Source organism: Protopterus annectens, chromosome 8.part0 (assembly GCF_019279795.1).
Source record: "Protopterus annectens isolate FY-2018-M chromosome 8.part0, PAN1.0, whole genome shotgun sequence".
NCBI lineage: Eukaryota > Metazoa > Chordata > Ceratodontiformes > Protopteridae > Protopterus > Protopterus annectens.
Window position 1 is genome coordinate 1,381,383,563 of NC_056741.1, and position 24,689 is coordinate 1,381,408,251.

Below are 24,689 nucleotides of genomic sequence, written 5' to 3' on the forward strand. Positions count from 1 at the left end.
TTTTTTTTATACAAGTAGATTTTATAATATTTAAAATAATCAGCTGTATATATTTTGTTTATTAATTTGTATTTTGTAATCATTTTAAGATAATTTTGAATAAGTATTTTTGGAGGAGGTATTTCTTTAATAACAATGAAAGAATTTGTGATTTGTGACATCATTAACCATGTGGTACGAGAGTTTAGTATTTAAATGTTTTCCTGGGTGGATTCATGTTTTCTGAAGAGGTTCACAGTTATTAAAGTGAATGAAAGCGCTAACACTAGTGTCAGTGCTTTTTTATGGTTTTGGTGGAGCAGCCTTTTGTCTAATTAACATTAAATACAAAATATTCATGTCCATCTTAGCAGACAGATTAAATAATATTCTTCCAGAATTAATTCATGAAGATCAAACTGGGTTCATCAAAAACAGAAAGGTACAAGACAATGTAATAAGACTACTTTCCTTAATAGACTTGGCAAACAAGAAAAAAAAGAGCTTTCTGTCTTAAGCCTTGACACAGATAAAGCTTTTGACTCCCTAAGTTGGCCATATCTGTTTAAAGCTTTGCAAAAATACAATTTCTCCCCAAACGGTGTAGGATTAATTAAAAAAACTATATGAAAACTTCATATCCTATATAGAAATTGGATATTATTTATCCAGCCCATTTGAAATATTAAGGAGTACTGAAAAGGAGTGCCCCCTCTCCCCATTACTCTTTGTGGGTCTATATTGAAAGCCCTAGTCACCGAATACATAAACACAGACACATATTCCAAGAACCACAAATACACCGAACGCCCTAAACCGCGAAATTCAAAAACTCGAATAGTCATAGTTGTCCCACCCCACCACCCGCTACATACTACCTACCCAAACAAACTAAATAAACCACACACATACAATAACCAAAACCCTACTTCCATCCCTAAACTAAACCCTACTTCTAACCCTACACTAAATCTTGCATATACCACCATTTATGCACTTACCTTAACCCGCACCCTAACCCTAAGGTCCATAAGTATTGCATACTTACCTTACAGAGCTATACCGCAGGACGACCAACCATGGCGATTTGACATTTCGGATTTCACGCTTCAGGACGATCGAGGTTTTCGCGGTTTGATGAAGATGTGTCGGCCTTTACATATTCGGGTAAGTGCACCTTCGAGGTTGTAATAGGGAACCACACTTTGCCCTGGCTATTAAGCCTCTTGCAAATTGTGTTAGGAATAATGACAATGTTAAAGGATATAAAGTGTCAGACAAGTTATTCCCCAAGAGACAACTGTTTGCTGATGATGTAATAACTTGTAATAATATTGAAAATTCAACAGATCACTTATTGCATAATCTAGACTTCTTTGCAAACATCTCTGGTCTAAAATTCAATCACAACAAAACTCAGACACTTCTAGTGAATACAAATGTTACTGTGAAAATTAGAACAAAAAGAGATATAAACTGGGAAGGCAGACACATGAAATACCTAGGTGTCATTATTGAATCTAATTATAAAAAAAAAAAATCACGCGCATCTAATGACCAACAACTTATAAACTCAATTACAAGTCTAACTGATAGTTGGAATAGACTGCTCTTCACATTTGAAGCCAGACTAATCTTAATCAAAATTATACTGTTGCCTAAAATCTTGTTCATTGGACAAGCTTTAATAATTCCTCCATCTGCCAAAATTAAAAAAAAATAAATAACATATTACTCAGCTTCATTTGGTATCCCAAAAAAATAAGAATTTCTATTCTCCAACACATCTCAAGCTGGGATGAAAAAGGTATAGAGTTTCCAAATACTGATTGTTACTTAAACTCTACATTTATTAACACAGTGTTGCTTTGGAGCAATACCTCTTATACATCATCCTGGAAATCAGTACATGAAAGCTTACTTCTTAATAAGACATTCCGTGAACCATTCAAATATATCCAAATCTCTTTATATGGATTTTAAAAATATACATTCAAAGTGAAAGGTCAAAACTAATTCTTAACACTTCCTACAAACCAAATATTACTGTTGTTTAAAAAGCTTATGTTTTCTAATCAATTAATTGAGAATTTATTAATTATTTTTCCTATTGCTTGCACAAATGAATACTTGATATCTTTCGATACTCAGAAAATGTTACAATTTAAGAAGGGTGACCAATTATATTGGAATCAATTTCTCTCAACTAATAAAATAAGTTCTGCAAACTATTTGATTAGCATATACATAGTCTGCAAAACTGCAACTGGCTGGACATCCAAACTTGCAAAGATTTTATACATGCTAAGCTCACACCCACATTACAGGCATACAATAAGAGCATCTCAAAAATCTTGGATTTTATCTCTGCAAACATTAACAGCTCACCCAAGAATACTTCATACATATCTGTTATTTATAAAATTCATAGAAATTATTTTAGCAAAACAGATTTTTTTTAATTATTCAAGTGAAGTTAATAAACAAGTATTCTCGATAAAAGATTAAAAAAAAAAAAAAAAAAAAAAACTTTGTTTACAGTCGGCGAAGGAATCCACATCTTCCCTGTTCTGGCAAGTATATAGATGGAAATTCTTACATAAATGTTTTTGCACCCTACATAGAAGGAAATTCTTACATAGATGTTTTTGCACCCCACATAGACTAGCAGTAATGTACAAGAAAGGTGACATGAAGTGCTGGAGATGTGGACATCCTGATGCTGACTACATACATATGGCTGTTAACTGCAAAATAATCCCCCCTTTTTGGTTTGACTTTAGATATTTTTTGTAAAGCTCTAGGAAATGAAAACTGCATAATTTCTGACTCCCTTATCCTTTTCAATGTTCCTGAAGTCATTCCTAAAAAACAAATATTTTTACTATGGTCAATTCTTTCTATACAAGGAATATTGTTACTAAAAATTGGAAATCCCAATCTACTCCTGTCTTTAAAGATGAGTTTATTCATCTTGCGAAATACATTTGTGGGAACGAGAGTGCTACTATAAAAGCAAGGACTAACACAGCTCATCATTTAATTGCTTGGATGAAACTTTCTAATCTCTAAGAAAAGTATTAAGAAAAAATAATATACATAGGAAAACACTTAATTGTTAAGGACATTTTATATAGCTTATTTGTTATTTTCCCCCTTTCCTCAGTATAGCACAGCAAGGTCAACCTGCGATATTCTCCCTCTGACTTAATATTGTCATTCACTTCATTATGCTAGTACCGCAATATGTCTGCCAGAGAAAAAACACACTTCTCAAGCTTCCATCATTGTTCTACATACCTTGTTTTCCAAAGCTGACACCACAGTCACCACTACAGAATTGTATATCTTGCAATAATTCAAACTTAAAGTCCGTGTAATGAATTTTCCACTGCTTTTGACAAATTATGGCCAAAAAGAGATGGAGATTCTGATTCACATGTTGGTGAGTTTTCTGCAAGTTCTTTTCAGTGTGCTTTGTATGTTATTCCTTTTGGAGTTTCTTTGTGGGTACACACCCGCCTAGTGTGAATACATTTCTGGTCAACATAATCAGTTTCTTCAAAAGCATCATTATCTTTTTAGCTTCATATCGCATCCTGTTTTTTTTTTTTTTAATTTTAATTTAACATTTGTTTTACCAGGATAATCCGAATGAACAGCTAGTATCCATTTTCAGCAGAGTCCTGAGGAGAAAAGCTCCAAGAAGTTAGTGTGAATACATGGCTATTAAAGAATAATAATTAGTAGGATGTGGTTATTAAAGAACAACAATTAGTAGGATGTGGTAATTGAAGAAAAGCAATTAGTAGGATGCTGACACTAAGACGGCAAGACAGTTAAATGCAATAATAATAGCAGAACAAGTGGTAGAATGCCAACATATAAAAGGCAAAAACAGTTAAATGCAATACAAACTCAGAATATTTATGCGATCACAAATCTTACAGTACTAGTACAATATATGCACATAAGGTACTCAGTAAGTACATATTTACAATATTTACAAAATATACAATGATTGCACACAGGTGGAACAAGATGACAGTGAAAGGTAAGCATCAGAGGCCTCAGGGGGTAACCTGTCTATGGTGGGAGCAGGATTCAGGGGGGTTCATGTTCTGCTTATGCAAACAATATGTCCTCAGTCAAATATACAACACGATTCATATGTAAACCAGAGGGATATATCTGTGCAGTTCTTGGTTCAATGTGATTATCATCTACGTATGGCATGTCAACAGACCATTATGTGCCTGCAGTATCAGATGGGTGCAAAAATATCAAGATATAAACATTTTGTCTCTTCCTAAAGCTTTAGCAGCCAACTGTAAGATCTCAGCTGTATGATGAACTCCTTTTTTTCTGTTCACAAATCTTATGGTATGATCTTCTTTGAGACATGCATTGCTACCTCAGCAAGTACCTGTCGTTTCACTGCATCAGTGCCAAATATTCCTTATTCAATGTGGAATTCCCATTCTCATCTTCATTTTGATTTTCAGGGTTCTCTGGTATTACATCCAGTCTCACACAATACCACTGTCATTTTTATTGTCGGAATGGTACTCCACTTCAGTCCTGACTTTATGCAGCCTGGAATGAAGAAATCTTGCACACACAACTTCATTCTGCTCACTGATGACTCACAGTCAGCCAGCTTTTTTGTAAGTCTACTTCGTCTCTCATTTCAAACCTTTCATATGAGATATGAAACTGTTTAGTGCTCTCAGAGCTAAGCCTTCAGCCTCACCAAATGCCTTCCTTGATACATGCAGTACTGGAAAATGTTCTCCCACTACCATGCTCCTTGGGAACTCTAACAGCAAGCAACATGTAAAAGGGACAGCTGGGTTCTGACCAAACACAAGCCAATGTGAAGCCACAGGCATTATGCATAGCATTTTGCCATCAGTCACCAATCTAATACAATTTCCCAGTCATAACCACTACTTACATTTATACATTTAATATCTGATTATGTTTTTATAAAGTCTACACATCAAATGACTATATGCCACCAGGTTGGGCTCAGTGCTGGAGTTCTGTGACACGTCTAATAAATCATTACTGAATTCTCCATCACTGTCACTGAATGCCTTCTGAAGTAGACCATAATTGTTGATCCAACAATGAATACATTGTTTAATAATTTATGATGGTCTTTCTGGACACACAATGCTTCCAAAACTGAAATACATAAAATGACTGATGACAAAAAGACACCAATTGCCAGGTCTAAGCTAATGTAAATCCATATTAACTGTCTCACTGTACTCAGAACCCACCAGTAATACCAACAGTAGGCTTAAGTTTAGGTCAGCTATAATTCAGGTAAGCCTTGATACTAACAATCTGTTTCAAGACAGAAATACATTGAGAGACTGTTCCCTAATATACAAAAGTAGTTTCTGTAGTCTGTCCACAGAAGAATGCCCATATGCAGAGTCTTTACAAACTCCTGTTTCTACTCCGTGGTTAGGTTCCCTGAAATGCTGAGGACCTTCTTCTCACAATTACACTCCTTATGGTCAACAAGCAATCATGTACAGAACTAATGAATTCAAAGAGTCATTGGATGTTTAAAAATCACTACTTTGCCATTTTACAAGCCTGTGATTGTTTCTGTCCCTTTTTAAGGACGTCTTACTAAGCAACAAAAGTACTGTAACTACTACTCTTTTAATATCACACTTTTGTTATTGTTGTCAGCATTTTCAACCTTTTGGTGGGAAACACCACTAGTCCACCTGTGTTCCTGAAAGTCTTTTTTTAAACACCTTTACTGAATTATCACTTGTGACATAGGCAATTTTCCATTTATACAAAAATAATCAGACTGTATTAACAAATTAACATAAACAAAAATTATACTTCACATATATTGCTATATATCATATGACCTAAGCGACCTTACATAAATTATACAATTCCTGCCCCCCCTTTTTTTAAACGAGACATCTTTATTAAAGCATCACTTACAATATAAGCAATCATACATTTATATAAATGAAAACAAACCACAACACAATCCTAGTTGCAAGCGTTTTACCTCACAAACCATACTGACACACTTCCCAGTCGCAAACATTATACATCACTTATCTACCCAATCCCTTTTCTGCTAGACATTACATAGCTAATCACAGCAAGACGTTGGGCCGTTAGATTCTCAGTTAGAGCGTCTTCTGTGTGGAGACATGCGTGAATGGGCGTACCTTCGTTGAAGGTTGTGTGTCAGGGCTGGCAAACTCGGCATGTAAAAATCTGCTGCCAATCATTAGCGGACCGGAGTTCCGCTGTGGCGACCCCTAAAAGCCGAAAGACACAAATAAATTACATAGCTCATTTAAGTCCTGCTTTCTTTAAAACCTCCTTCCTCCTAGGTATCGTTCCCACAATTGCCATTTTTTTATGTAGTTTGCTCCTACCCTTTTCTAAACGTTTCAATTCCAGTTGTTTTATCTCTGTTACTATATTCACTACTTCTAATATAGCTGGTTTAGATTTTGATTTCCATTTTCAAGTAATTGTTTTTTTTGGCATCCACCATAATTAGACACAGCAAGGCCTTACCATGCTTAGGTAATTCCGATTCTGTATCACAGCTCAAAAAAATCATCTCTCTCATCACATCAATCCACCCACCCAGCATCTCCAACAGTGCATCCAGCAGAGAATCTTTAAAGTCCACCAACCTACCGCACTACCAGAAAATATGTTCCTAAGTACCTCTTTCTTCCACTTCATACCTCCAACATTTACTGTCTACTTGGGGTATAAAAATATCTATGTAAACATTTCCAAGTGAAAATCCTAAATCTCTTAGATTTTGTTGCATATTTAGGAGACATACATATATTCTCCAATTGTTTCTTTGTGAATTGCTTATCCAATATCTCTTTTCAATCCATTCTAAACTCCTCTGATTGATTCTTAAGTTATCATGTAATATTTTATATACTTTACTAATTGTTCCTTTTTTTTAATGGCAGCTTCTGTTCTAGATTCTACTAAAAACTGTACCAGTACTGGTCTTTCATTTAGGACCACCTTATTTTCTTTTTCTTTGCCTATACTTTGATATCAGTCCTTGGTAGGGAAGGCAATCTCTAACCTGCATTCCAAATACATTCTTGGCCTCTTCCCTTTTTATTACGTTTCCCTCTCTAGTTATTTGCTCCAAATACCTTGGCTCCTTTGCCAGTTTTCTCCAATAAATTCCACCCCCCTCTTGCCTACTTGTCTGTATCCCTAATTGCAGTCATCCCCCCATCCCTATTCCGCAGAATCTCCTTCTCCATGCCCATGTTGGCTTCGTTCTTAGAATACTTTCTGGTAATTTAAATATAACATTCTGCATGATTATTGTTAACGGCCTGCATCCAAAATCCCAGTATCTCCTTGTTTCTTGAACTTCCTCCCCATTTCAACATCATCCCTTTCCACTTTGAATTATAATTTTCTGCTTATGCTATGTATAGGAGCCTTAACTGTGTAACTCTTCAAATTGGGAAATCTCAATCCGCCCTGTTCTCCTGGAAGAATCAGCTTATCCCATTTTTCACTCCCAGATTAAGTCCTTCAGCTCTTTATTAATTGCTATCCTCAACTTCTCCTCTGGTTGGTAAAAATATGCCTGACTTGTGTATAAGACTAAAGGGACAAACATTTTGACTGCTTGTATTTTACTATCCATATTCATATAACAAAGCTTCCATTTCCTCAGTTATCTTTTTTTTAGTCTCCTCCCACATATCCTTAGCAACCACACCAGAATCATTTTTATACTCCTAAATACTTAATTTTATCATGCCCTCAAACATGGATATTGCTAAACCAATTAATGTGTGAGTACTTAATTTACCGCTATTGCCTTTGTTTTAGCTTCATTAATTTTGTATCACGAAAAGATTTGAAGTGGTCTCAAAATGTTCCACAACACTGTAATGTCTCTTTTTGGTTTTGTCAGGTACAAAATATCATCATCTGCAAATAGAGCCAACTTTTCTTGATTACCATACCAATTATATCCTTGAATTTCTAAGTCCCTTATTTTCTTTGCCAATGGTTCTAAATATAATGCAAGTAACAAGGGGAAAGAGGACACCCCTGCCTGGTTCTTCTTTGTTCCTGAAAGTATTGATACTTGATGCATCAGTTTTCAAAACCTTTTCCACCTCACTCTGACTCAGTTTACCAATATAGCTGTCCGAACATTTTTCTCCATTAATGGCAGTTGTATGTAGTATCAATCAAAGCTGACCCTAAAGATTGCTACAAAAATCTCTGCAACTGAAGCCAAATCTATGGCAAATAAGATTAAATTGCACTGTTTTGTATCTTTAGATACATTACTTCTCCCATTATTTTAACTTGTTCATATCTGTCTGAACACGTTCCAGTCAAGTGACAGGTGCTCAGACACAGTACATTTAAGGATCCCTGCCATACTTAACCTAATAGATTCATATCCCATAATGGCAGTCTCACAGAACTCTTCTATCTACCTAACTTAATATTTAATTTCTTCTCTATGAAATATGTTGTTCCTGCCTTACGTTAATGCCAATTGCAGTCTCTGATGCTTTCGCTCCTAAACATGGTTTACAATTAACATCAATGAGCCAAATGTTTATTTCAGTGTATGCTGTTAGTGATATCTTTTACATTTAAGCATGCAGTATCGATCAGTTTAAAAGAACGTACTACATCTGGGAGTACTGTATTACATTTGCACATCTCTCTATATCTTTGTTCAAAATCAATTATACAGTCAGTCACAGAAAAAGCACTACCTCTGCTAATGAAAGTAGACGATGACTCATCAACCTGTTCTTCGTCTATAATAACAAAGCATTGTGATAAGTTCTTAAAAGTGGACATACTTTCACCTAAGTTCAAATCCCCTGGAAAACTTCAACTTGACATCTTTTACTATATGAGAAAGCAGCGGTGCAAATGCAACAGCATGCTGCTCGTTTTCCATGGGACTTATTTTCATTAAACACTGGTAAATCTGTAGCCAGAAACCATCCTCTGCTACCAACCAGTGAAATGGATGAACAAATAAGCTGAGTTTTCACAAGATGTGGTATTTATTTTCTTGAACATCTAAGCTGAGCAGTCAAAACCACTGAGATACGTGCACAGACTGTGCACAGTCTAAATTATTATAAAAGCACACACTCATTGTCGTAACTGTAGAAACTATTGCAAAAACTGTCCTAACACAAACAGCAAGGCAAATTAAGCAATATAAGCCTACATAAAACAAACATTGCTGTAAAAGTACTAAAGGAAGTAACTGCAAATTAAACAGTTTCACAAAACTGCAAAGTATGCACTGCACTGTACATACCCAACAACACAACATTCAGTGAGCTATAAGGAAGCAGACCCTGTTACCCTTTCCTGTGGGAGGATACACAATGCTGCAAAGTGTGTACTGTACTGTCAAAATTAAACTCACACACACACACATATACATATATATATATATATATATATATATATATATATATATATATATATATATATATATATATATATATATATATATATACACACACACACACACACACACACATATATATATATATATATATATATATATATATATACACACACACACATATGCATACATATACGTACATCAGAAGTGTAATTAGGGTAGGGAGAAGGGAACAGCCACTCTGGTCTGGTTCTCCTGTGTACAGGAAAATAAGAAAATGCTGTTAGTTAGGTGGCCAAGACTAATATACTTTGGAATTCCTTTCTTCCACCAATGTCCTATGAGGACACAGGGGATCCTTCGAAAAGTTTACCTCTTACTGTAAAAAAACCTTCAGTTGTAGAGGACAGTGTGATGGATCCCTGAATGGCCGGAACATGTGCCACTGAAGAAAACAGTAGCTGTAAAGGCTACACCAAAAAAAAAAAAAACGTATAAGCAGAGGCCCTTACCTGAGGTTGAGAAGGTGTGGCAGTGAAGTTAAAAGGTTCGTTTGTGCTGTGAAAGAAAATAAAAACAAAGAAGTGCTTAGTATATCTCCTAGTACACACAAGTGATTACAGCTACATGCTCTACAGAAATCTCAGCCATTACACTTTAAATGAAAACTCATTTCTGCTTTTTTCTTATAATGTTGAACAAAGTCTAGGAGCTCACTTTCTATGATGTAATGCAGACTATACTGCATCCCACCTACAAATGACTTTGGACGTTTTGTAAATAAAATGTTAAAAAAAAATCTTCTGAATTTACACGGCAAATTGTTGTACTTAATCACTACAAAGGTGGAGCTTTGCCAGTTAACAAGGGAAAACTACCACATCCATTCATTCATTCATTGACTACCTGCTTAATCCACTTTAAGGTCATGGGGAGCCTGAAGAGACTGTGGTACATCCCTAGGATGTGGATGGAAACCAAAGCACATAGGAAGGGAAGCTTATATGGATACAGGCAGGATATGCAGACTCAACACAGAAGGCTTCTCAACCAAGAACTGAACTAGAGAATTAAGCACTCTGAAGCAGCAATGTAAACTCTGTGCTCTCTGAAAAAATACTGTAGTTAAAGCAAAAATGCCTCTTTAATTACACTTAGCTATAGAACAGCAGAGAGGAAAGAAGAGAAAAAACAATCAAGATGCAGCATTAAATAATTTTAATGATCCTATAAACACCAAATAGTAGCACTACTGATCTCACACACTCCTTCCCATAATTACTTTCTAAAACTGATGTATTTGGTCTTTTCTCTTTACAAACCTTGCTGAGACTTTTTTTTACAGCTACTCTATCATCTACTGATACTTTTCACATGCCTAATCCTCTTAGCGAAAAAAATACTGTTTCTAACAGCTGTAAGAACTCAGCCCCACACCAAATAAGCTCTGACCTTAGCCATTCTACTGCCATTTAGATCGGTAAGAAAGCCTCTAGCCGTGCCAGTCTACTCATCCTTTGAGTACTTAGAAGCATCTTGTAAGACTCCCACACTACAGTGCCTTAGACCTAGCTGTCAAATACGGTCAAAGCTGATAGTTTCACCCTAGTCTACTAATCATCTCAGATGAACTTCTGGGCAATAATGGAGAGCACTGAAGTGAAATAGTGTCTTTGTGTGATGGTTTAAAGTGTTACGGCAGAAGCACAGTTGTACACATGTGAGCTGCTGCCATAACATTTTAAACCACAAAGGCACTATTTCAGTCCAGTGCTCTCAATTAAATCACCAAAATTTCTTAACTCACCTTCTGGATGAGGGCTAGCATACACTGTCACCAACTGACTGCTTGGAGTACGAGTTCATTGCTATTACCCATACTGCACTTCTCAATCGTCCCTGGTTTTGCTTCATATTTTTGCCGTGTACCTCACAAACGTTTTGATTTCTGGGTAATTGACAGACAATTACAGTCAGTCAGATAACACTAGACGTTAGTGTTTCACACTTCTTACTGCTTGAAAAATGGATGTTGATGCAACATTTGTTATTCTGCAACTTTTTAAGTTAATTATAGTAATATTTAAAACTGTCTGTGATTTTGGTACTTTCTCCCATCATTTTTGATTTTGTCCAGAATTTTTGATCAAAGAAGTTGACAGGTATGTCCCCACCTCTTAAGCAATAAGCATACCATTTCATAACGCATGAAAACTGATGTCTCTACTACAATTATTCACTTCATCCTACTGCTCATGCGCAGTTCTTGGTACATTTGATCACTACAATTAAGTACTAAAACAACTTAAAAATGCTAGCCATTTTTCCTGATTCGTTTGGTTTAGTGCATGTGAACGGTACAATGGAGTGATCAAACAAATATGAAATACTGGGTGACAATGGAGAAAATTAGGCTGAATGTAACTCAAGTTTGTACTCACAGATGCGAATTATGGTCAAGTCCAGTGTTCTCCATTATCACCAGCCTCTGTCCCCTAAAAAGCTGTAGGTTCCACCACAACCTTCTCACATATCCCAAATTACATTTTGCAACAAACTGAAGTGGAAAAACAGTTTCACTGCACCAATATTAGAATCCCATTTGCTACCTCATTTAATACATTTAGAGTCCACGATTTAAGAACCTCAGACTTTCTAGTTCAAATGTATGCTATGCTGAAATCCTGGTAGACTACCAACAGTCTCTCAAATGTGTTAGTCCCATCATGGGTTCAGCATCTCTGCATCAATTTGGTATTCACGTAATGCCTATACTGAAACTTGCAAAGGTATCTAATGAGGCCTGTTTCATGAATAATCTCTACAGGACTCCTAAAATAATACCAGTGTCAGAATATGCACCCCTAACAGCTACCATCCAGATCCAGTGTCTTAAACTTTCACTTTACCTTGTCATTTTAGCCCTATTTCCAAATTTTTACAGCTTAAAAACATCTTGCAGCAGGCTCCCAAGCACATGCACACACTCAAAATAAGACCTGCTAAATCAATGATGCCGGACAATGCATCCCAATCAGTTACCTGGCAACTTATTCCTCTTATTCACTTCATCTCAGTGAAGCTTGTAATGCATGAAATAGTACACAGATTTACCTTATGTGGAAAAGGGTGTCATAATTCTGACTATGGCTCAAATCTGAACAGCAGCTCAGAAACTGGAACAGGCGGGTGGAAGTTAACAGCAAACACTGGCGTGCCCATTTGGGGGGGGGGGTCAGCTGGATAACTGCCACCATGTCAGCAGAGGCTTGCATGGCACTGAAAAGGCTAGGACTGAGGGTGTGGGCTTGATAATTCCAAACCACTGATGTTAGTCCTCCTTACCATGTGAGCAGAAGCACACATACACACAGGGAAGGCATAGGATATACCACAATGATGCGTGCTCTGTCAACCATTAGGGGTGCGGTTAAGTAATTAATATAAATGCCCTCATTGCTCTGATGATGGCAGGGGCTCAAACCTCTTCCAGGTTTGCCTAAATTATAGCTCTTCCAGTCATCTGTTGCCACAGTGCTGGGGACAACTAGTACGGGGGATCAAGCACACTCAATACCAGGAGAGGAAGCTTTGACAGTCAGCAGAAATGAAGGCAAAAGAACACAAGGGAAAAATAATAGCATACCACTTTAAGGTCTAATTAATCATAACTCTAACCTGCAAGCTAAGTGTCGTGCAGTTTTTCCTGTTTTGGCATTTCTGCAAATGGAGTACACAGATACAAACACTGGCTCCTGAATGTCTGTATTTTGTCATCAGTTCTGAGGTCCGGAGTAACCATGAAGTACCACAATATTGCATGTTCTCAAACCAGAACATAGTAGTACTGAAGTATTTGAATGTACCGGCCAGATGAGTTGTGCAAAAAAAAGAAAGTATTCCTCTCAAAGACTCGTAACACAGCCTCCATAGTTTTCATCCACATAACCTCTTACAAGTTATAACCAATGAATGAAAAAGCACAACTACTTTTTTCTATTTACCACGGAGCTCCTGAGGGAAAATTCTGTAAGCTGAAGCAAACAAACAAACAAGAATGACAAAACAGCATAACGTACACAAGACACACTGCTTGATAAAATGAGCTGCTATTTTGAAAAAATAAGCTGTGAATCAATCAAAAAATCCACAACTCATCAGACAGAGCAGAAATGACCCAAAGAATCCCAAACATGAACCAGCCATCTATATTTTGACTCTGGAGATTAAACTATGGATCTTCTCAGCATCAAACTGCCATAATTTTCTTTCACAGAGTTATTAATTCACTATGTCATCCATTCTTCTACTGTCACTTCCAACATCATTGGCTTTCAGAGAGCTCTGGAAATCACGGTTGAAAAAAATTCTCTCTTCAGTACTGCAATTGTCATGGCAGATAAAAAGGCTCAAGTTTCAACTTTTCCTCACCTGCCTAGAGATGGTGTCATTAAGACATTTGGATCTGTTCTGTAACTTGACAACTGGACCAGCTAAGTAACTAACCAAGTGAAAATACCACATCTTGACTTATAAACACAAGGTTGAGGAGCAGGGAAATCTCAAAAACAAGCAGCCTTCCCAACACCTCAGCTACTTACTTGTACTAATGCCAGCATCATACCATCATGAAGAGATGGGAACAGTTTAATCCATATACAGAAGGCTCTGAACTGCAGATGACCGTGCCTGATGACCTAGGACTGTACAAGTCTGCTGCATCAATGACTGATGTACACTATGACAAAAACTAAATTAAGAGGTTATTGACAAGTTGTCCCATTGATTAAATGAACTAACCTCACATTTATTACATGTAACTTTACAACAGACTTTTTTGGTCATTAAGGACAGATGTATGCAACAATATAAACCTTAAAATAAAAGAACAGTTTTGTAAGTATATTTGCCATAACAGAAGATGTTCTAATGCTTAGCTATATGGGTTATATGCTGCCAACGATGTAATATCAGACTAGTTTGCAAAGCTTCAGGGCACCTTCCATGGGACTAAACTGTCTGGCAGCTTGGGCTAAGGTTACTAAAACACAAGCTTGGGTGCCAAACCCTTTAGAGATTTCCTGCCAGCAGAGACCTAGGCTCGGCCCTGGAAGTATATTGCCAAGAACAGCAAAAAATAAATAACCACACCCTGGCATAAACACCACCAAAAAAACAAGGGAGATGGAGGGAGATGGAGGGAGCAGCTACTGCAGTAGTGATCATTCGAACATCTATTGTTACAGTAAGTTTACTTACACAACTGTATTACGTTCATCATACTGATCACTGCTGCAGTAGCCTTGGCTATGGGGGTAGATTACTCTAGCTTACTACATTTGAAAATTAGTCAGAAGAGTCCTTGAGCTCCTGGAGAATGATCCTTGCAAAGCCTGCTCTAGACCTAGAGAAGGAATCAAACTTCCAGTGCTTTGTAAAAGTATACACAGAGGACCAAGTTACATCTACTACAACACTTCAAGAATCCAACCCTTTCCAAAAATCCATAGATAAAGGCAAGGCCCTGGTACAGTGATGCTTTGACTCTGTTGTGGCGAGTATAAATACAGGTAAAAAATTTGGAAATAGACCATTTTGACAAAGGTTGTCCCTCAAGTTCTGTCAAGATCGTACTGGAGTTATCTGTGGACAACCAAGGCGTGGTATATCTTTTCTTCCCTCATTTCAGGTTCAGGAAAGAAAACAGGGAGAAGGACAGTGTGGCTTAAAGTATACTCAGATAATACTTTAGGAATAAAAGAAGGATTATTATGTTATTTATTTTTCATCATTTGTTAACTGGGTTGGTTCAACTGAGACAAGGGCATGCTTTCAGTGGAGACCAGAGGAGAAAAGCTCCAGATACAGTTAATCAAAAAATAGCAATAAGTACTTACATACTGTTGAAATGATAAACAAAAGAAATAAATTTGTACACTAGTTTAAAGAAATCAATCAATAAAAAGTAGGGATATGTCACATATATAGCAATACTTACAAAAAACAATATATAAATGAATTAAGGTGGGAGTGTTGGTAGAAGGAAGACAGAAGCAGAGGATTAGAAGGAAGAAAGAGAGGGGGAAAAGGGGGAAAGTAAAAGGAAGAAAGAAACAGTGGAGAGAGAAAAAAGAAAGAACTGCCCTTGTGAGCCATTTTAAGCCTAGCCAATTATCCCTTGTGAGACTCAAACTCTGCACCTTGTGTTTATAAGGCAAACACCTTAACCATTAGGCCATCCTCTCAACCCCATCAAAGAAGCTATGTCCAAGTGGAACATGAGACAGAATTGATTCACTGTAAGAGCTTGCAACTCAGATACCCTTCTAGCAGAGGTCAGTGTGCAAGCAATAAAACTATTTTCCATGTTAAGAACGTCAGATCATCCAGGTTAGTCGGTTCAAATACAGCAACTGTTAGCTTCTCTAAAACAAACACAAATATAATAGTAGCCAAACTGCAACAAAAAACGAAAACGAAGCTCCGTTCAAACCAACAAAAAGGTCTTTAATGATACATAAAATCCACCACGTTGAGCGCTTTCGTCTGCCCTAAGCAGACTTCATCAGAATTCTGATGAAGTCTGCTTAGGGCAGACGAAAGCGCTCAATGTGGTGGATTTTATGTATCTTCTCTAAAACAAAGCTAAGCAACTGTTAACTTCTCACAAAACTAAGATCTCAAGGAAAGGTCATCAGTTTCCTTGGAGGCCTCTTATGCAAACCCCCTTTCAAAATATTTTGATACAAGAATGCACTAAAAGAGGAGGATCCATAGGCGGATATGCTGAAATGGCCAATAAATGAACCTTGAACCTTGATAGAGAAATAAAGGCCATCGGATGGTAACACAAATATTGTAAACCAGACAACAACAAGCCCTGAATGGGTGCTGGTTATGTTGTTGGGACAAACCAGAAAACTTTTTCCATTTGCTAATATAGGACCTTTTAGTAGCAAAATTTCTTGCCTCCATTAGTACCTGCTGCATGTCCTCAAGAAAACAGGTGCCTAAACAGCATTAAGACTATCACCCAGGCAGTCAGTTGAAGAAGATTTTTGCTGGGATTTATTAAACACCCCTGTTCTTGTATGTAGATCCAGTCTGTGAGGAAGCTTGTGGTCATTACCAAAAAAAAAAAAAAGGGGGGGGGGGGGAGGGAGAACCACTGTTGTCTGAACCAGGAAGAAGTCACCACAATGACCTTGGGGTATTCCTTCTATATCTTCAGAAGTACCCTGGATATTAGTGGAGAGGGTGGAAAGGTATACAGGAACATTCCTCTGCAGAGAAAAGAAAAAGCATCCATCTTCCAAGCATTACTGCATGGTGTCCTGGAGCAGAATCTCGCCAGCTGATTATCCAGAGAGGAACTCCTCACAGATGGATCAAATCTTGGAAGACCCCTAATTTAATTTGCATTTGTGAAGGTCTGCACTTGTCCTGCTCAGTTTGTCTGCCACACAGTTTTGCTCCGACAGAACTCAGGATTCCTGTGGAGTGAGATTTTACTGTGACGGTATATCCCAAGCTAACATGGACTGTCTGCAGAGAAGACCTGGTTCCCCCTTGCTTGGTAATGTACCATATGACTGTAGTATTGTCTTTAACAACTTGATGTGGTCCCGGGGACCAAAGATGATTCAGAGAGTTGAGTGTCTATATAAGGACAAGCATCTTTTTTATGTTTATATGTTTGCATCTGTCTTTGGTGTCCCCCACTTACAATTACATACCTCCTGAAACTACTATCCAAGCAAAGTTAGAGGCATCTGTGGCGACTAACTGCTTTGGAACGGGGGGGTATCTGAATTTAAGGATATAAAGAAATTATGTTCTTACCATAACGTTCCATCTGAGTAGTAGACTTCATTCTTCTGCACATATGGGTATACGGATCCGATTCGGATCAGAGCCGGCAAAACTTTTCAAGCATCAGCTCAGAGCTCCAAGCTCCTCCCTTACCTATATTACATCACTTCCTCCTATCTAGCCCCAGATCGAGTTTGCTGACACTAAATGTCAACATAACCACAATCCTAAACAGGAAAAACCTGAAAAGTGAGGGGGATGGAGGGAGGGAAGGTGCAGAAGAATGAAGTCTACTACTCAGATGGAACGTTATGGTAAGAACATAACTTCTTTATCTGAAGTAGTTGACGTCATTCATTCTGCACATATGGGACAGAGTCCCCAGCTACTAGTATTCCTGGGAGGCCCCTATGGAAGGATATTTCTGAGCACCGCAGAGCCAAAGGATGCTCTCCCTCTAGAAATAAGATCCAATTTATAATGACAAATGAATGTGTGCAAATTGGCCCAAGTCGCTGCCGCACAGATATCATTTAATGAAACTCTTGACCAGAAAGCTGCAGAAGTGGCCATTGCTCTAGGGGAATGCGCCTTCAATACACCAGGAGGAGATGAACCTTTGTCCTTTATAAACCTGTGCAATACAAACAGTGATCCACCTTGCTAAGGACACTTTCGAAACTGCTTTGTCCAAAAATGGTTTAGAAAAAGAGACAAACAATTGATCAGACTTCCAGAAGGGTTTAGTCCTATGGAGGTAAAAACGAAGCTGTCTATGGACATCCAAGAAATGAAGCTTACGTTCACCTCTATTTTGGAAATTTGGGAAGAAGACTGGCAAATTTATAGACTAATATTGGCTGCTGAGGACACTTTGGGAAGAAAGGAAGGATTCATATGCAGTAAAACCCTATCCTTGTGAAAAATCAAATAGGGGGGCAAGGAGGATAAGGCCTGCTACTCAAACTCTCTTGGCTGAAGTGATTGCGACCAAGAAGGCTGTCTTCCATGACAAAAACTTCATCAGAACTGATCCGGTTGGCTCAAAAGGGGGAGAGGTCAAAGCCTGAAGGACTAAAGTCAGATCCCAGGGGGGCACTGTTTCTTTAACTGGAGGTCGCAATAAAAAAGTGCCCTTCAGGAAAGCATTACACAATTTGGCAGAAGCCGGAGCAACCTTATTTTCAACCACATGAAAATTAGAGATGGCAGCCAGCTGAACCTTGATAGTGGAAGCACTTGCACCTGATCGAAAAAGATCGGCCAGAAAATCCAGTAAGACTGGGACAGGGGCTGTAAACAGGTTCAGATTGCGCTGAGAGGCCCAAATGTAAAAACATCTCCACTTACTATTGTAGAGTTTCCTAGTGGAGGCTTTAAGCGAAGCTACCAGAATATTCTTAACGGGACGAAAGTCCGGGAGTCCTGATGATCATGGGAACTGGAGCAGCCACGCCGTCAGCTTGAAACTGTCCAGGTTGGGCAGGGGCAAGCCCGACGGGTAAGAAATCAGATCCGGGCATGGATCTAGAGTCCATGAAGGAGCCAACAGGTAAGACCATAGGAAGGGAAACCACACTTGACGCGGCCAGAAGGGGGATATGAGAATGACTTTGCACTGCAGCCGGCAAGCTCTCTGAAGGAACTTCAGAATAAGAGGTAACGGGGGATAAGCATACAGTAGCCTGGGAGGCCAAGCATGGACCAGAGCGTCTCTGGGGACATCCCCCGGAGGGGGATCAGAGCGAAGAAGTTGCTGCACTTCGCGTTGGAAGGAGATGCGAAGAGATCGCAGCAAGGTTGATCCCAAACACAGAAGATCTTCTCCGCCACTGAATGTTTCAGAGACCACTTGCAAGGCAGAAGGATTGCCTTGCTGAGACTGTCTGCTAGAATGTTGACAGCGCCCTGGGATATGCGTTGCTATGAGAAACCGGCTGGTGGATATGGCCCACTCCCAAACCCTCATGGCCTCACGACAAAGGGGGTAGGATCGGGTCCCTCCCTGTTTGTTTATAAACCAGACTACAGACATGTTTGTCTGATTGAATGGCTACCGTCCCCGGAGGTAGGACAGGGTGGAAGGCTCTCAACGCTAAAAGCACTGCCCTCATCTCCAGGAAACTGATGTGTAGCTTGGTCTCTGGAGGGGACCACGTGCCTTGGACTGTTCTTCCCAGGAAGTGCCCCCCCCCCCACCCAAGCTGGGAAGCGTCCGTGGTCACCGTGGCTTGAGCTGGAGGGGCTAGAAAGCTGTGCCCCGCGAAAATGTCCGCTGATTGAAGCCACCACTGGAGTGACGTTCTGCATGTCCGATTGATTCAGATGTGGAAATTCATTGGAAGGTCTAGCCAGGACCATTGAATTGCTAGATTCCACTGAAGGACTCTCATGTGTAGACATGCAAGAGGGAGGATAGAGATTGCGGCTGCCATCGAACCCAGGGCCCTGAGAACATCGGCTGCTGTGACTACAGAGTGATCCAAGATCGCTGATACATGGAGTCTGAGATTTTCTATCCTTTCCGGGGTGAGAAAAATCTTCGACTGAATCGAACCCAACCATGCCCTGATGAAGTCTATGATCTGAACAGGAGCCAGGTGGGACTTGTTGATATTGATCGTGATGCCTAACTTGTCAGCCAGACCGAGGAAGTAATGTAGGGTCTGACACAAGAGACGTTTGGTGGATGCAACAAAGAGCCAGTCGTCTAGGTAGGGGAATACCTGAATGCCATGAAGTCTCAGGTGAGCTGCTACAACCGCCATAACCTTGGTGAACACCCTGGGGGCTGTGGTGAGACCAAAGGGTAGGGTTCTGAATTGAAAATGACTGGCCCCTAGCTGGAAGCGTAGAAACCTTTTGGAGCTCCTGTGGACTCTGATGTGATAGTAAGCGTCCTGGAAGACTAACGAGCACATCCAGTCGCATTCTCTCAGAAACGGTAGAATGACCATCTGGAATTTTTGTTTCTCTACTGACAGGTTGAGGATAGACAGGTCCAGAATGGGCCTGAGGTCCCCCGTTTTCTTTGGCACTAAAAAGAACCTGGAGTAGATGCCTGATCTGGACTGATCTGGGGGGACCGGCTCGATGGCTCGTTTTTGTAGCAGCTTCGGAATCTCTAAAGCTGCAGCCTCCCTGTGAGCGGGTGGAACATCTGGAAGGCATGTTGGAGTTACGGGACATGAAATGAAGGGGATAGATTATCCTCTGGATATGATGTTTAACACCCAGCAGTCTGCAGAAATGGACTCCCATGCCACTGGATGCAAGGAAAATTCCCCCCCCCCCGACTGCCTCCAGAGTACAGCAGTCGGGCAACCCCTCAGGGTTGCTGAGTGGGTCTGTCGGAAAAGGGTTCCCTAGACCCGAAGGTTCTGGGACCCCCTCTGCCCCTGGGTCAACGGTCTTGTCCCCCTCAGCCTCTGGGGGACGAATACTCCTTAGTGTCACGAAATGACTGTGATTTCCGGAACCACATCTTCTTTTGCCCCTTTTGGTTCCTGGAATACGACCTCTGGGGGTTAGAGAAGAGGATTCAGACGGCCAACAAAGTCTTTCCGTCCTTCTCACTCTGGGTTAGTGTGTCACGTACGGTCTTCCCAAACAGGGATGATCCATCGAATGGGGCGTTGATGAAAGATGTCTTAAAAGGGTCTGTAAACTGACACAACCTGATCCAGGCATGTCGCCTCAAAGCAACGTCTGTACCTGTGGCATGAGAGAGGAGACGCATAGAGATATTAGTCACTGATTTCAGAGTAGTCATCTTGGCAGTAAAGGACTGCTTGTCCTGCTGCGACAGAGATTCCGGGGGCAACTCAGTTAGCACTGATACAAGGTCTCGCTGCAGTCGAATGACATGTGCCAAGTAATTAAGCGCACAAATAGAAAATGTCGCTGATGATTGCATGAGCTTCCCAAAACTATCCATCGACCTGGACTCCTTGTCTGGTGGATGAACCGAGGAACTCTCCTGTGCTACTTCCTTCTTTGTGGCAGCTGCAACCACCAAAGTGTCTACCGGGGCTCCCTTGGACCATGCCTGCCTGTCCGATGTTGGAGAGAGAATTTTATCTAGCCTTTTGGGGATAGGCTCTGCGGTGTCGCGATCCTTCCATGCCCTAGTGGTGATGAGGTCCACCAAAGGGTCAGGTGGTGGGGAGACCCATGAAGTAGATGGGCCCGCGCCAAAGGCATCCAGGAATACGGACTCATCCACAGAGGGTTTGGGAGCTGACCAACCTCCTCTTTGGCGGAGGATCTTCATAATGTCTCCAAACTAGACGTCCTTGGGAGGTGATCTGGGAGAATCCTCTCCTTCATCCAAGTCCGTATCAGTGGTAATGGACTCAGGGGAGTCCAAGTGCCTCCTATTGCACTTGCGCCTATGAGGTTCCTCTCCAGTGTGACTCGCTGAAGAGGACTCGTAAGCCTCCGGAGGTTCCCTGAGGGGAACAGCCTGGGGCTGCCTTGGCACGGGCTGTCCCTGAGACAGGGCAATGGGTGCAAAATCCAAAATCAGGGGGGTCTGGGCCGGATCCGAGGATGTGAGTTGTGGTCTCAACCCCTGGGAGAGAACCCTTTCCACTGCCCCGAATGCCAATGGAGAGCACGCCACAGTAGAACGTAAGGAAGAGGCTCTCCCCGGCACCGAAGATGGAACCGGAGCCGAATGAAGGGTAGACTGGGCACCGAGGGTGGGATCTGAAAGAACGAGATCCCGACTCTCGAGTCCGACTCCCCGACCACGGCTCCGAGAGTCACCTGGATCTGAGATCGGATCTGAGGAACTCAAGGTGATGGCCTGCGGAGGAAACGAAAACCATCGGCGCCAACCCCACGGCTCCAAAAGGTCTCGGACCCGAAAACCCCGAAGCACAGGGTCAGATCGGGGAAGGAGCAATAGGATGGAACACAGTAGCAGAAGAAGAACCCTCACCAATGGGAGAGGGTCCTGGTAAGACCCCCATCTGAATCTGGAGGAAGCGACAGACTCGGGTCTGGGTCTGATCAGAGGGGAGTGCCTCGGCTCCGGCAAGAAACGGGGAGAGTGGAGCCGAGGAGAACGAGACCTAGATATCTTAGCAGAGGGACTGGAAAAAGAGTCCCTGTCTGGAGACCTTTTTCTGGGCCTGTCTCTCTCTTTATGGCGCCTCTCTTTCTCCCTTTTGTCCATACCTCTCTGGGACGAATCCGAAGAAGCAGGCCTGGCGGGAGGTTGAGTCCCTGCCTGCACAGAGTCACTGGCTGGAGAGGAAACCGAGGCAGACTCCAGGGCAAAAGCAGGTAGCAAGCCTTTGGCCACAAGCTTAGCCCGACGATCCTTCAACACCCTTGGGTTAAACCCCGAACAAATGTCACAGGATACTGACAGATGGGCGACCCCTAAACATAGAACACACAGTGTGGCCATCGGCTGGAGAAAGCTTATGACCACACTCTGTGCACTTTTTGAAAAGAACCTTAGTCTGTTCAGCCATAACAATGACAGAAAAAAAGCCCTAAATGGACCACATGCACACACACACACACTAAACCGGGAAGGGCCTAGGCGGGAACCAGGACACAACTACCATTAGAGAATACAAACTAAAAACTAAAACTTTTTTTTTTTTTTTTTACAGAACGACAAAATGGGAAGAAAAAGGGAAGGAATTCACACTCGACAAGTAGCAAAAAGTACCAAAAACCTTACTACCTAGCTACGAGTTCAGAGACCACGATGCTGACTCACAGAGCGGCAAACGAGATCTGGGGCTAGATAGGAGGAAGTGATGCAATATAGGTAAGGGATGAGCTTGGAGCGGATGCTTGAAAAGTTTTGCCGGCTCAGATCCAAATCGGATCCATATACTCATATGTGCAGAATGAATGAAGTCAACTACTTCAGATCTGTTGTCTCCACCAAGTGATTTCACTTCTGACAAACCCCAGTGCAAGAATCCGAAAAGACAAGGGGTTTTGGTGCTGGGACCACAGACTTCAGATACCACTATATCTTTCTCAAGATAAGTCTTGCCAAAGATATAAGAATCATAGAAGCCATGAGAATCACAGTCCTGAGGCATTCCCCTCACAGTGGCCCATGTCTGAATAGAAAACCCTAGAAATTTTTTTCCCCCCCGTGGAAGAAAAGTTCTTTGAACTGTGGTGTGTAGCTGACATCCCAGAAACACAATCCTATACGATGGAGTCAAAGACTTCTGAATGTTCTCTTAGAATCTTAGCTTGAATAAGAGATCACTCACGCAAGAGAGTGATTCCTGACGCCTCTGAGAAAGAGTCAAAGATAAGCAAGTTGTCTAAATATGGAAAATGTGGACATCCTGTAGCCTGCAATGCGCTACAACTGGAGCTGGAGACTTAAACACTCTTGTTATAGTGGACTGTCTAAAAAGTAAGGCAGAGAACTGATACTGTCATCTAGACTCTCAAAACCTTAAGAAACAACAGAAGTTTGGATGAAAAGGGATTTGATAAACATCTTTTAAATCCAATGTTAAAAGGAAACTTGCATGAGGAAGAAAAACAAGTTGTAAAGTGACAGCAATTTGAATTTGGGACACTATGACAAACGGGTTTAGGAACGGAAGATCCAGAACTGGCCTACAAGCATTTTCTTTCTTTGGCAATAAAAACATCCTTGAATAAAACCCCTTTCCCACCTGGGAAGGGGGAACAAGTTCTGTCACTCCCTATGATAGCATGTGAGGCAGGTAGAAACAAAAGAGTTTGGTCTGGAGGATGAGGAATTACCCCTCTGGAAAGGAGGAATTTCCATCACTACCCTCTGTAACCTTCATGAATGATCCTCAAGAACCAGTTTGTCTGAAACTATCTGTTGCCAAAGGAAAAAAGTGGAGATTCAGACTTTCTGGAATAAAAAAGGTGCTTCAAGGGTAGGAGGGGAACAAAGTCTCTAAAACAGTTAGTCCGACTTATTGGACTGTCCTTGGTTTTGGGAGTTTCCAGAATTCTTCCTGGTAACCCCCTTGCCATTTCTTCTTAAATGTGTGTTTACCTGTAGTTTGTTGAGACTCTTAATTTTGTTCTTACCAAAATTGGATGAAGAGTAACAGAATCCCTTAGAAAATTTCAAAAAGAAGGGCCAAAAATCTTAAGAGGTTAATCAGCTTACTTTTTTCATCATTCTTTTTCAGCACCTCTGCAGCAGAGAGGCCAAAAACTAAATCTCTACCCAAAACAGAATTTAAAATCTCATTTTTATCATCCTCTTGGAGGTTCTAAGAACACAGCCATGCAAACCTCCTCAAAACAGTACCAGTAGCCATAGCCCTTGAAGTATCAGAGTTTCACACACACGCACACTCTGGATACCATGATTAGAGACTTGAACAATCATAGGAGGTTACTAGGCTATCGACCCAGACATCATTTCAAGCCTAGCCATTTCATTCCAATGTAATACCATGGACAC

General features: G+C 40.5%; 1 protein-coding gene across 1 annotated transcript in view; it reads right to left on the reverse strand.

The window, feature by feature from the left end:
• The window catches only part of SIDT2 (SID1 transmembrane family member 2), a 1,446,738-nt gene that overhangs the window by 1,116,509 nt on the left and 305,540 nt on the right, over positions 1-24,689 (reverse strand). The window contains exon 4 of the mRNA XM_044080965.1: positions 9,946-9,991. Within this exon, the coding sequence (XP_043936900.1) occupies positions 9,946-9,991 (46 nt within the window). The remainder of the gene's footprint in view (positions 1-9,945; positions 9,992-24,689) is intronic.